At 37.2% G+C, this 15,280-nt stretch overlaps 1 protein-coding gene across 7 annotated transcripts in view; it reads right to left on the reverse strand.

Annotated features, from left to right (window-relative positions):
- Positions 1–15,280, reverse strand: part of LOC139140464 (parathyroid hormone/parathyroid hormone-related peptide receptor-like) — a 163,725-nt gene that overhangs the window by 13,913 nt on the left and 134,532 nt on the right. For all 7 annotated transcript variants that reach the window (XM_070709753.1, XM_070709758.1, XM_070709755.1 and 4 more), the window contains 3 exons: positions 11,874–11,984; positions 10,353–10,477; positions 9,471–9,565 (listed from right to left, as the gene is read on the reverse strand). In XM_070709753.1, the coding sequence (XP_070565854.1) occupies positions 9,471–9,565; positions 10,353–10,477; positions 11,874–11,984 (331 nt within the window). The remainder of the gene's footprint in view (positions 1–9,470; positions 9,566–10,352; positions 10,478–11,873; positions 11,985–15,280) is intronic.

Here is a 15,280-nt window from a genome sequence, read left to right on the forward strand (position 1 = left end):
CAATCTCAGAACATTATGACGATACTGTGAGTGTCATGTCAATTATCTACTCATTTGTATATTTAATGAACTTTTGTAATTAGTGAAATAACTCTGAAATTCCTGCACCAAATTTGATGATACATGCAACAAATGTTGATATGATTATATCTAATTGTACTTAGAAGCATTTGGCAGTGTCAAATTAATAAATAGCTCATTTGCATATTTTAAGAAGTTTTTTTAAAGTTAAAGCAATTAGTCATATATCCAAAATAACTTCACCAAATTGATGAATCTGCTGCAGATACTGACCTGACAGATATCTGACTGTGGTGTAAAGCATTTAGTAGTGTTAAGTTAATTAAGGGTTCATTTGCAAATTTAATGATTTTTGTAATTAGGTATATAACTCTAAAATTACGGCACCCAATTCGATGAAACCTGCTACAGATATTGATCTGATATATATCTAATTGTACTGCGAAGCATTGGGCAGTGTCAAATTAAATAATAGCTCATTTGCATATCTTATGAAGTTTTGTAATTAGTCATATAATTCTGAAATAAATACACAAAATTTGATGAAATCTGCTCCAGATACTGATCCGACAGATATCTAACTGTGGTGTAAAGTATTTAGTAGTGTGAAATTAATTAAGGGTTCATTTGCATATTTAATGAACTTTGTAATTAGGTATATAACTCTAAAATTACGGCACCAAATTTGGTGAAACCTGCTACAGATATTGATCTGATAAATATCTAATTGTGCTATGAAACAATGAGCAGCGTCAAGTTAATTAAGGGTTCATTTGCATATTTAATGAACTTTGTAATTAGTGATATTACTCCAAAATTACAGCATTAAATTTTATGAAACGTGCTACATAAGTTGATCTGAAAGAGATCTAATTGTTTTATGAAGCATTGAGCAGTTTCAGTTTAATAAACAGCTCATTTGCATATTAAATTAAGTTTTGTGATTAGTGATTTTACTCTGAGAGTACTGTGCGAAAGTTGATGAAACCTGCTACATATAATGATATAACAGATATCTGATTGTTCTGTGAAGCGTACTACTATTAATGAACCTGTTGTAAAACACGTGAGCACATTCAGTTCACATCTGCTTTTGGCATGAAACCTTTTCATTGACCAGTCCAAAAGAAAACTACACCAAGATAGCCATAGAATGAGATGACTTATACTTGGTTGCCATTATATTTCCATTTTTCGTATTTTCTCAAGTCACCATCCCTCCTGAATACAATTATTTTGGTTTTATCTACATTTACTGAAAGTTTCCACTTACAGCAATAATCATATAATCAGTTTAGAAAACACTGTAGGCCTATCTTTGAAGAGCTAACAAGACTAAGGCAATCTGCAAATAGCATAATTTTTTTATAATCCCTAATTGAATACCGGAAAATTGGTTAGTATAATTCAATGTTTCACCGAGGTCATTTACAAAAATGCTAAATAAAAGAGGTGACAATACAGAAATTTGTTACACTCCAAAAGTACATTCAAAGAGGTTGGTAATACCTTTCGACGTTCGAACACAGGCCTTGACATTCTGATACATTGAGAAAATTGCATTGTAAACTTTACTTCTGACTCCACATTTAAGTAATTGATTAAAAGAAAGACAGTAATGGTCAATGCGGTCTAAAACCTTTTTGAAATCAATAAAAGCAATGTACACCCTTCCCTTTTGATATGCTAAATAGCTACAAACAATGGTATAAGGTATGAAAATGATATCAGCGATACAATAGGATTTACGAAATCCAGCCTGTTCACCGACATTGGGATTGGGGATGGAGTCTACAATCAAGAATGCTGCAGAATATTTTACCCATTACAGGAAGCAATGTAATGTCTCTAAAGTTATCGACATTACTGTTGGCACCTTTCTTATGTATTGGAGCAATGACACCTGTTGCCCAAGCAGCTGGGAAACTCCCAGAATCCAATACTGCGTCTACACATCAATTCTTTAACTATGTGCGGACATACTTTGAAAATGTCAGCTTTATACCATCGATACCACGTGCTTTGCCAAGTTTCAGTTTGTTAATATACAAATCAATTTCATCAATTACTATAGGTGCATTTAAACTGTCAAGATCATACATGCATACTGTCATCGCAATTTTCTGCATTGTTAACAAAATCTTTGATAGTCTCATAACAAGTCTTGAATTCCTCGTTTTCCGTACGTGGGGTGTTTCACAACTCAGCAAAAAAATCAAACCAATCATCAATATGAATGTCTTCAGAAGGAGATGTTGATTTCCCTTTCACAAGGGACCAAAATTTCTTTTGAGCTTGATTGTATGCAAGTGTTCACAAGGTTCTTACGACGAAAACAATCTTTCTCATAGTTAATGAACTACCTAATAGATAATATTTCTTACATTGTTTTGAAGTATATGTTACATAGATCTATTATTCCTATAGGCATTAAGCCTAGCGTTAAAGCCTCAAAGTTGCGAATTTAATGCATTATTTGTATGATTTTATTTTCAAACAAAAGTTGGTTCGTGTAACTGTGCTAACTGAAGGACATGTATAAAAGTATCACTGCTCACTGATTTGGACCATGCCTACGCATTTTAACAGGTTAAATAATAAACGGGTGTCGCACTCATAAAATGGCGCCCCACGGGAAAAGTACCAAAAACGCAGTATTTCCTACACATACACATCGTGATCATGAAAGAAATAAGCATGGTGTCATTTACTTGAATGCACGACACACGATGGCCAACATTTTGTTATTGTAATCTTTATTATTTCTGTCGAATGATTAGTTTTTGAAAATGGCGGGAAATCTAAAATGATGTTAAAGCGATTGAATTTACAAGCCACTTTTGACACCTACGACGGTGTTATACACTTTTTCAGTCTTTAATGGGTTTTATTCAAAGAAAACTATTGGAAAACTGGAGATATTTTGAGATCGGTTATTACACATTCGCAGCTATTGGGGCTTTAACAGTACGCTTAAATTTCTTACAATCTATATTTTTGTTGTTAACAAGTACAAACAAGTATAATTGATCAACTTGAATATTGGCTTTAAGAGACTCAAAAAACATCAAGAATGTCTCCCTTTGTTCTTCTGCCAAAATAAATATGCTGATTTGGCGCACTGCAGTAGAACTTGAATCATAAGTTACAGCACTAGGAGAATCATTGCGGTGAAAGTCAGTTACAATATCAAAAACAAGAGGTTGGTGATCAGATTCGACTCTGCTATCAATATAAAATTGACAAGTGTTTGGAAAATTACACTACACAATTCAATAACACTACATCCTGAGTCACTTACAAATGTAAAATTGTCACTTCCCATATCTTTATAAAGTCTGTCATTAACAATTCGCAGTTCAGTAGACTTGCAGAGGTCGCGATAAAGGACGAACACCATCCCGAAAGCTGTCATACACGTAGACTGTCCGTCAATCTTCAATTTGTCGAACGATAGGAAGGAGAGAAGCTTCAAGGTGTTGTCCTAATTTCCGTCAAACATCGCGGACTCGACGAGTACACTCTTCAGCTATTCTGAACTATGTGCCTTTCACAATTTCTTTGCCGTCTCGAACAGCTGTTGTAGTCCAGTCAAAATAGGGTTAGACCCACTGCAAATTTTATCGGAATTTTTTCTTCACAATGCATTTTATAAGGGAACCCAGAACAACAAACTAAAAGTTTACTCGAATCTACCTTGGGAAATATGTCCAATTTGCCTAAATCAAATATGGCGTGCCAGCTGTCTAACAAAATAACATTATTGGCCATATATCACATGTTAAACAAGCAATACAGTGATTTTAAAGTCTAACATTACTTATTTGACACGGGGAATCATTTTGGAGATATAATGTTTAATATAGAAAATATGATAATTTGCATAAAAAGACATGTAAAAATGTTTAGTATTAAGACAGAATCACACATTGTGGACGAGTGTATCCTTAGTAGATTCCCCTAAATGATAGGCAGGAAGGCATCACATAAAGCAAAAAATATAATAAACTCAACACAGCTAATAAAATCAAAGAAAGAAGGAAATGACAAACACTATAAAAAATGCCACTATACACACAAATTAAAACAGCACCGTTGCAAACAATGTCAGATTCGTAACAACCTTATCACTACACAAACATTTTAAAACTGCGTGCCAAATAAAGGCTTAAAATTATTTCAAACACCTAATCATCCCAAAAGAATTTAACTTTTACACAAAACTAACAAGTATATCTGGAAAAATGACACTTCGCTATATGATGAGACTTAAACAAACAGTTTTATTAGGGGCCCAAACCCTATTCGGGCTGGTCCCCTATTGTATTTACTAGGGTTCAACTTTCTCTTCTTCTTCCGTCATTGTGTTGCCGAGGTAGATCTCCGAAACCGTTCTGCGCAGCCCTTCCAAATTTGCAGGGCTTATTAGGCCTTTTGAGTTTTAGTGCAGCTGACCTTTGAAATTTCGATGGGTTATGTGACCTGTCTGCCATCCTATAATCAAATCTAACTTGCATAAAACTTGACCAATCAAAAATCTTTAAGCATACGTTATAGGCCATACTACCTAGATGCTATATACTAAACTTCAAAGCCATTGACCTTGCCGTTTTTTAGAAGATCTTTTAGGCCATAGACATTTTTGCATACCTTATTAATTATGCAAAATCAATATATCTCAGCAACTATAGGAGGCTACAGGCTTTGTTCCTGTTGAATAGTGGTAAGTATGGGATCAAGATTTCCCCCCCCAAAATTTTTGATGACCTTGACTGACCTTTGACCTACTTTTGTTTTTCAGCAAATATTAGAATATAGTTGCAACAAATTGCTTACAATTTGGTACACAGATAAAATGCAACACCAGTAACTTTTTGATGACATGTTCATAACAATGGGTTACATGACCTGTCGGCCATTGTTGATTTCAAAATTTAAAATCACCTCACTTGCATAGAAATTGAAATTCTGTGCAGGAGCTTGGTAGACTACATTGCCAGGTAGCCACATGACAAATTTCAAGGTTGTATGCCATGTAGATTGTGAGAAGAAGATTTTTAAAGTATAATTTGTTAGAATTTTCTATGACCCTTGACCTGCTCTATATCTCTACAGCTATGCTTTGGCCCTACCTTATTCAAGTCTACATAAGAGTCCGAGATGGCTAGTGTCTATAGAGCAATGACAGGTAGGGGACCAAATAGCACACCAAAGTTTTGGGGATGCCCCTGACCTTTGATTCTGGCATCGTCCTGCACCTCATTATTTATGCACATATCTAATTCATGGCTTCCAAATAGAGCTAGAGTTCTGATATTTTGGTACACAGGGACAGGTATCGGAGTAAAATGTTTTGAAAAAATGTCGCCTGACAAGCACATACTTTACCTCATTAATTATGTACATATCTAATTCTGGGCTAGAGGTCTGACTTTTTGCTACGCAGGGATAACTATGGGAGCAAATTTTTGTTGACAAAATGTTACATAACCTTGATAACCTTTGACCTCAAATATATTTATGTGCCTATAAATCGGTAGCCACAAGGGCTATACCCTTCTTATTTGGTAGGATTGTAGACCTTATGGTGCCACACCCTGTGCTTCATAAACTCTGTGCATATCTAATTATGGGCACATTCAGGTTCCACAATCCCACTAAAATAAACTTCCAGTGTTAAATAGATCATTATCATAAATAAGCTTATGGCATTTTAAAAAAAAAAATGTCCAAGGACTTCACAGTTTCTTTTTGATAGATTCCCAGTACTAGAAATATACCAGACCCTTATTCATATTAGAAACCATTAAGCAATGGAGCATTTATTTGGCAGCTATGCTTGATTTATGCATGTTATCATAGTTCTTTAGTAAAACATTGAACCTCCAAAAGTGTTCCATCGTGCACAAGAAATATTACTTAAAAATCACTGAAATCGCTTGTGTTAATACGTGGTGTATGACTGAAAATTTCATTTGTAGGAATGAATTTTGGCCGTCATATTGGATTCTGCAAATTATTAAAGTGCATATGTTACACATTGTAACCCCAAAATCGTTTGTCCATGCCAAAGAAATGTACCCTGACTTAAAATCATATTATGTGATGTCAAAGCGCCTCTGTTAAAGATTGCACCTCCAAATCGTTTTTCCATGCCAAAGAAATATACGTTGACTTTAAAAATCACTGTACTAGCTTGTTTATTACGTAATATACAGGCGAAATTGTTATTTTGTAGGAATGTTGGCAAAGTTCCTATGTAAATATTGTAACGCCAAAATCGTTTGTGCATGCCATCACCGAAATAGCTTGTTTATTACGTGATGTACAGGCAAAAATGTTAATTTGTAGGAATGTTGGCAGCCATATTGGAATTATGCAAATTATCAAGGTGCCAATATAAAACATTATACCTCTAAAATAATTCCCTTTGCCAAATAAGTAATGTAAGACTTTAAAATCACTGAAATAGCTTGTGTACCATGTGATATATAGCCAATAATGTTATTTTGTCGGGCTGCTCGCAGCCATATTTGATTTATGCAAATTGGACATATTTTCCCGAGGTAGAATCAAGTAAACTTTTAGTATGATGATCTGGGTACCTCTCTATAATGCATTCCGAAGAAAAATGAATTAAATTCTGTTGCAATTTGTGGTTGGTTGGGTGCCAAAATGTTGTAGATTGACTAGACTATTGCCGTTGTTGGAATCTTGAGAAGTTTACAACTATCGGTTGCGGACGGGAACATTTGTGAGTCTATGGACACGTTTAAGTTCTAGACTATCCCCATCAATGCCGAATTTATCCGTGACAAATGTTTTACTTTTTCTTCAGTCTGGCTCCACACCTCGTTTTCTTGGTCCAAACCTTTAAAAGCAAGGTTATCTCTTTTCATTCGTCCTTGCGTGGCATCAAGTTCGTTTGTCAGTGAAGTTAATTGATCTTTCAAGTGTTGGTTCTCTTCGGATAGACGTGCAGTTTTCGTTCTTGCGTCTTGTTGAAATCACAGAACGTCATTAACAAGATCGTCAATCTTAAGACAATCTATCCATTTTCCGATTCAAATAAGATCTCAAACTGCGCAGTTCTCGCATAATGTCAACAAGTTCCATTTTTTTTACTTTCAGCTGCTGCATATGTTTCTGTTAAAGTAGTTTGCCTGGTTAGTCTTCTTTCAGATGGTGTAGTTTTTGGGTTTGGGCCCGGGTTGCTTTCGACGTCACCGGACATCAACAACATACTCAAAAAAACGTAACCGCAGCAGAACGCACACACCATTGCCAATGATCCAGGATTCAAATTGGCCGTCTTATATGACGCAGGTCGTCAGGTCGTGCATTCCCATTCTCGCTCTCCACACTTCGAGACTAACTTCCATGACTAAAATCGTGTCTCCAGTAACAACAGACACACTTCATCGATGATATCAATTAGTTTGGGTGTATAAAATCACATCAGTGGGCAATAAAAGGTAGACAAAGTCAAGACAAGTGATAACGACGATGTCTGTTTATCAACTCCCTCTAGTGGGCCTTCTACAAGATGGACGGACACTACAACAAAGAGGGAACACAGCGTCGAATACGTTCAGGGCAAGCACACCTGGATATAGCCACAGAGTAATATCATAGACAGAGTGGCAACACTTGCATGCCTTTTGTTCCATGGTCGTCTCGGTAAACTATTGGCTTTTCATATTAAAATGAGCTTCAGAGGTGTTAAACTTTTTGGAGGCTTGGTTTGTGGTTGATAATTACACGAGATTATGCGAAACATACGACGAGATGGCATCGTACTGCCAGTCGCGTAGCAACCATAGTTACTTTGTGAGCTCTCAGGCCAGAAACACTGCCTCACGCCAATCAAAACATAACACGCCAGCAGTTTCATAAACATGTCCTTTCTTGGCGCACGTGTAAAAGACGGTGTGACTGACCGTAAACCATTGAGTAAAACCAGACAGTATCGATAAAAGACTTTCAAATTTGGTTCAAACACACTCATATATATATTCATGAAAATATGAGAGGAATTTTTAAAACGGTAAAACCCACTTTCCTGAAGCTCAAAACACTCCCGTTTTCGCCAGCACATCAATTCCGATCAGCACCACACGACAACTACAACACAAGCTTTGTCGAACATACTTTCGCCTTAACAATTGGTAAAAATCCGAAAATTACCGAAGGGTGCATGGTCGGCACTCTTCGGAAAAGAGAGCCAAGAGCTTCGTGAGGCGAGGCAAACATGGATTGCTTACGTAACCGCTTCACGCCTTAACCAATAGCTGTTGCCACTCTGTCTGATATTACTCTGTGATATAGCATACTGTGAGTACAACGATAAGCGGAATCGTCAGTGGGCAACTTCCAATACTGTTAGAGAATAGCTAAATCTTTGTAAGAAAAGCTCGTAAATATGGATGGCATTCGGCATAACTGGCATGATGATGTGATGTGATAATCTGATGCATTTTTATGTGATCATGCGATGGATAAATCGCCGACTCGTTTTAGTAGTAAATGCGTAGCCACATTAAATGTAAAATGAATTAGTTAAGGGGAAAAGAATTTAATAGAAAACTGATTTGAAGATTTTCATTTTTATTGGTGATCTTTCACTTTTGTAGTAATAAACTTTTGCGTAAAATATGCATACTCTCATGAATATATATATCTAACCATTAAGGGTTATACAACCCTAGTGCCTCGAGAAATACCTGGGCCTACCAATCAAATGGCGTTATCAATGAAACCAAAGTTACAAGTGCTTACGATAATGAGAACCGGTATCTCGGTTTCACTGACATTAGTTTACAACACGCAAGGCGAATCTCATCGATCATATCGATCAAGAACAAGCAGCTATTCCGTTGTAACTACAAATATATACAATCTTTGTTTGATAGAAACTATTTATAATAGATGTTGAAAAAGTAAACATGTTAACAGACGTTCTGAAGTTGCCTCAAAATGCCGCCACGAAAACAGGTTCGACATATCGAAACGCATCCTATTAACCATAATAATAGGTATCAAGCAAAATAAAACATAAATGTGAACATAAAAGAGTTTAAAGCATAATAATAAGCGCTTGAATGCCTGAAGCTTGAGTATTATGATTCGATATATATATATATATATATATATATATATATATATATATATATATATATATATATTATACATATGTGTATATGTAAACACATATACATACATGTGTATAATATGTAAACACATATACCTACATTATATGTATACACACACACACACACACACACACACACACACACACACACACATATATATATATATATTATATATATATATATATATATTAGGCAGAAAACAGACTGAGACAGACAGCAGAGACAGTTAGAGAGACGCAAACGTCGTTTGCTCTTTCGCAGTGATCGATCGCGGTTATATAAACGATTATTACTTACTTGAAGTATAGAAATATTGCCATGGCGATGGTCAACGCTACTAATGATATCGCGTAGCCAACCTTGTAAATAACTCGGATTGTGATAAGATAGTCCTGCAATAGGAAGTCAAGAAAGGGCGATGAAAAGCAATTCAAACGAACGAACAAACAAACAACAAAGTATGATGGTATCCAGTATTAATCTCCGCCCTCTCGGGTTCGTGAGTAGGTCAGGCCGGACATGTATTTTTATTTAGAACGCTATCGTTGGGTACAATTTTCGAAAGTGCAATGTTTTACTTCAAAAGATATATTTAAACAAGATTATAAGCTTACATGTCAGACGCAAAATGTTTACTCATCATGCACGGACTACATTGTGTAAGTTCATTCCTTTGTTGATTGGTTGTAAATTTCGTTTTTCCCCTTGGATTTATCACATGTCTATAACATTGCTCCATGATCATCTGCAATGCGCCTTGAGGACCTACTTGTTACTGTAATTTATTGTATGTTTGATTATTTAGGTAAACTCGATAAATAGTTGCTAGGCAGCCTGTTTTTAGTCTCTATCCCATAACTATTTGTTGTCGTCGTACGTTATTTGAATAATTTGCGTATGCCAGTGTGCGATTGATCTATTGATTGACTGACAAGGATTCCACGAAATTACGATCAAGAGCTTATCGTGTTCATTAAGCAAAGAACACAATCGACTCTCCTTGGGGTTGGTTATGATACGCTCACTCAGGCATACACGGTGAGCGAATGAGATCAAACTTCGAGCCTTGCTGATCGTGCCGTGGCTACTATTCGAACGGGCAGATAGTCAAGCTGACCCAATGATAGTGTCTGGAGGTACCATGAGTGTAGTTTGTGTGAATGTAGAAAGCGATCATACCTTCATGTCTTCATCGCTACGTTTGGCATTGTATTCCATTTCACATTCCATGACATCTGTGGCGGACCGATTTGACGCCGGGATGAGCCATTGTCCATTTTCATCACACTCCCTGTACAAATACGCTTTGAGAGATATAAAAGAAGTAGTCCTATATAAGAAATTTTCAGATTTCAATTCAAACACAGCACTCTGTTACTGATTTATCCGTACATCTCATTTGATTATAATCAAAGATAGTAAACTAGTATAAGTCTATATAGTTTTGGCTTGTACTAACTGGACATGCCTGGCCTAATCATTTATAATCAGTGTGGAACATTCAAGTTGTTCTTGTCTGTAGAGAAGGCTGGTTCTTTTTATTTCCATACAATCCAGTAAGACAGCTGCAGGCAGCATCTGCTCTAGCCTTATTAACTACAATGCAGCCTGTGAGTCAAACCGACATTTAATATCACTGTCGACGTTGGCATCGGGCATATGACTGAGAGAAGTTTTACTGTTGACTAATTGCCTGGCACTAATTCTTACTCTATCATCAATCGCCGTTATTCTACATACAGAACAGCGGGATTCGGCTTTCTCAATGACAAAAAATGATTTTCAAATTATTCATGGGTAAAAAGTATCCAATTATTTCTGTGCGTCCATTCGTACCATTTCTACTCATCTATCGCTACCCTGAAGCTCTCGTCCTAAGCTACATGAAAACCGATACATTGAACGTACTGTCCTTACACAACCATAAACATAATCTTTCAAATTTTGATTCATCAAAAAATGGTAACATCACTTTTTTGGGATTTCAACGACTTTTTCAAAGAAAATTCAATCATACCGTCCATTGAAATTTTAAAATTTGCATGAGAATTGAAATCGACTGTGTCTGTGTAAATTGGACGAATTGGTTTTCCAATCTCAGTGAATGGTCTTTCTTTAGAATTTATCTAACGTTCACGTAAGCGTTGCATTCTTACTCAGAGCGTAAGAGGTATTTAAAAATGGGAAAGCAGCTGCCGACATTTTTACACTGTTAATAATCAAACAAATTTAAGTCAGGGTCGATGTTTTGTGTAATTACCGCCTCAGAACGTTGGAAGTTACCGCTAAACAATCGAGAATATTTCTATGATATCGTCGTTAGTTTCGATAAATTTTGAAAATCGATCGATGGAGTTCACGGACGGTGAAATTCGAATGTCAGTGTAGCTGTATGTGAACGCCATATGATAGGACGAAAGCTTTTCTCGTCTATTGAGAGAAGTGAAGAAAGTCAATTGTATCGATCGTTGAGGGGCCGCTGAACTACCTTATGGAAAGGTTTCTCTTTATGATATCCTGCTCATGTCAGAAACAAGTTTTGTCCAGCTTTCAGTCCGTTGCAAACGCACAGACTTGTATCGTCGACAGTTATAAATAGAAGTACACATGTTTTTGTCCGCCGTTGTGGCCACGCATGCGCACACTGGATAGATTACAAGGCATTCACACGTATCTGTATGATACAGTTATTAACCTTACCATTTTGCAACTCTCCGTACATGTATGTTGGACAAAGCATTTTGGCGACAGTGCCGGCTCGGACGTCGGGCCAACAGACCAGCTGGTCCCATGTTCGGTTGCAGTACAACCCTGTGCAATAAAAAGGGGGAAATAATAGATAGAAGAATCACATTTGACAAGGTGGAAAAACATAACAACTTGCATTTATGTAGCAAACTGCAAATAGACTCATCTGTGAAGTTCCACTCAACAAATAAAGATATAGTGTAAGTGATGCCGCTGCTGCGAACAGACATCCTTGATAGTGTATACATCAGATATAGTTTTGAATTGCTTTAATGAGCCATTTGTTTAATTATAATTAGGAATTCTGAATGTAAGGCACGGCAAAGAGATAGCTTGTAATGAGCTGCAAATGACATATGTCATCACGGTTGTCTTTTAAGTGCTGAGCGCTTTTAAAGCGTTATCTAAACTATCGCTAATGAGCGATAGTTGCTAAAAATAATACTTGTCGACAGACGTATGTGACAGGATTTTGCGGCTTATTGTAGCAAGCGTGTCCGGCGTGAAGAAGAAAGAGTACGACCGCTTGGCGTTACATGTGACTGACTTTGAGTGAATATGTGATGTACCCTTGGACGTTTGGTACTACTACAGCTCTTAAAGGATTTAAAGAGGGTTGCCTTTGGGTGTTACTGGAGAACCTTTAATTAGGTCATCTCTTTAAACACGCCTCGTTAACCGCGACGACAAAAATAGTCGACTTTTATTAGTGTGACTTCACTTGTCAGGGTTTACTTTGCTTGCTCGCAGCACTTGACAGAAGAAAAGCACGTCTTGTCTGACATGCTAATTCACGACAGATGGAGAAAAAACAGTCAATTCAAACTCAAGACTTGCGACAAACGTTTGTGGCTATTGAACAGTCTTCAGGGGGTGTAGAATGCGGAACGAGGTTGTTGTTAAAAGAAGGAATTAAAACAGGCCAATTTGAGCAGCAGTATTTGTGTCACTACCTGTCTTTGGTATTCCAATGAGAGCACACTTTGGAAATGTCTTTTACGAAACATTCTGTCTCACTTGTTAGGAATAGGCCTAAGCGTTGTGGTAGAATAAAAGTCTTCCAGTCCGGCCAATCACTTGGAGCCATGGCCAACCTTTTCACTAGGGCTTTCAACGTTACCTTTGAAAATATTTTGAAGTTGTATAGACAAGTGTCGCTCATACGGTTTTATTGACATCCGTTTGCATTGAAACCGAAATGCAAAAAGTGAAAGCGTATCTCTCTCTCTCTCTCTCTCTCTCTCTCTCTCTCTCTCTCTCTCTCTCTCTCTCTCTCTCTCTCTCTCTCTCTCTCTCTCTCTCTCTCTCTCTTACTGTCGATCGGTCCATTTGCCGGTCTGTCTGTCTTTCTTTCTGTGTGTCAAACTACCAACACAGAGATATTCATTTCAGGGAGCCCAGAATGGAATGCAGTTGTGCATGTATCAGAAGTTCATGTGTCCGCGTTTGCCAAGAGATTCCTTCAACGTAAAGCCCCATCATGTAAGAAATGCAATATTCATATATCTCCCATTGTGCTAATTCTATGCGGGCGGATTTGGTCAATATTTGAGAGATTAGGTCAACTGAAAAACATTTATTAACACCGAGATGCTACTTTCTTCATGGAGGTAGAGGCGAGATGTTTTCTTGTAATGTGATGTAGTCGTGAAGAACCGCTTATAGGCAGAAAGTCGTCCGCAGCTGTTTCAGACCCTTCGCGCGGAGCCGGGGGGGGGGGGGGGCTTACTTTGTGCTATACTGATAGTTTCTCAAAACAAGATAGACTTGAAGTAGAGGCGCAAGGTCACAGTAACCAATTCAAGTTGAACTCATACCTGTTATTCGTTTGTATTCCAAGTAGTCGCCACGTACAATGTGAAGGGGCTTATCTTCCCAAATATTTAGTATAGTGGGAGACAAAAACAAGGGGAGGACATTTGCTGTGAACAGGATTTATCTTCTTTTTGTTAGACATAGCTGGCCCTGGGGAATGTTTAGTCAAATGTAATGACTACCTACAGCAAGTGACTCATCGGCTTTTACCGTTATTTTTTCCAGTAATCGTTTCATTATACTTGCTATTGCTTCAAGTTGACGGGCAGAAAGAATTGGAATTTACATGTGTTCATGTGATCAGATTAACTGCTGAACTAATTACGCGAGGTTTTCATTCCCCGTTATGAAAACAGAATCACTATTCCGAGTTTCATTTAAATTAAGAGTTCTGTTTAGTGGGAATCATGAAGGGTGTACGGGAGTAGAGACGGAGACAGAAACACCGCCAAGACGACAAATAGATGTTCAGAAATTCAAGAGCACGGTCCCTTCATCACGTGATAGGGGGGACTGTGGCGAGACAGAGAAACAGATAAGTGACGGCAGAGGTAGATACAGATAGATAGGCAGACAGACAGACAACACACACAACGACAGATGGTTGTACAGAGCTTATCGGCTATTGTTTCTTGTCTAGACACCAAGGGTTTGATAGTGGCTCGAATGAAGGTGTCGTGACGTAATTACTCCAAGTAACGTATGCCTTTCTTTTGTCCTCCTTAAGACATCCTTTTGTCCCCGTAAGCTTAAGTTCAATATTTTTAACTCAGATCGAACATGACCTTGGGTTGGTTCGCGCCTCAAAAATTACATGTTTAAACGTCTGTTACTAGAATAGAGGTACACAATAACAAGCATTCTCTGTCATAATTAGTATGCAAATCAGGGATCATCAACATACAAATTAAAGTGGGATAAGGAAACTACTCCATACAAACTAGCATTTTAAATGCAATACGGCAGCTATGGGCAAAATGAAATTGTCTTAAATTAACAACAGAAAGACTATGGGATTTAATTTTTATCCACAGGTTTAAACATCATGATAAGATGTAACGCAAGCTATTGACCAGGAATTCTGTGACTAGAATATGTGTCTTTGCGGTATATTCAGATTCAGGGATAATGAGTTTGTATAGATAGACACAACGATTCATATGGGAGCATTTCACTAAAGCAAGAATTGATAATATTTGTTGTGAGGAAAACAAAGAGAACATGAATTTTCCGTATTACTCAGCATTCCAAAGACGAGAATGAGGTAGATGTCAAACAGACGAGTCGAATGAAGACACAGCTGGAGCTGACAGTAACTATGTTGTTAGGCAATTTTATTTTCATAGAACAAAACCGGTTGCTGTGCTCCTGTTGTCGTCATCAGTGAAAGTCACACTCGTAGATGCGGGTGCATTCATAGACTTTTTAACGACCTCCATTATTATACGCTTAGCTTTCAAATAATAAACATGGAGCTAATTTCGTGCAAAGTTTGTCTGGCTTTGTCGTATTATTGCTTAACTGATTTCAATATCTGAGATGTT

The sequence above is a fragment of the Ptychodera flava genome, chromosome 9 (assembly GCF_041260155.1).
Source record: "Ptychodera flava strain L36383 chromosome 9, AS_Pfla_20210202, whole genome shotgun sequence".
Classification (NCBI taxonomy): Eukaryota; Metazoa; Hemichordata; class Enteropneusta; family Ptychoderidae; genus Ptychodera; species Ptychodera flava.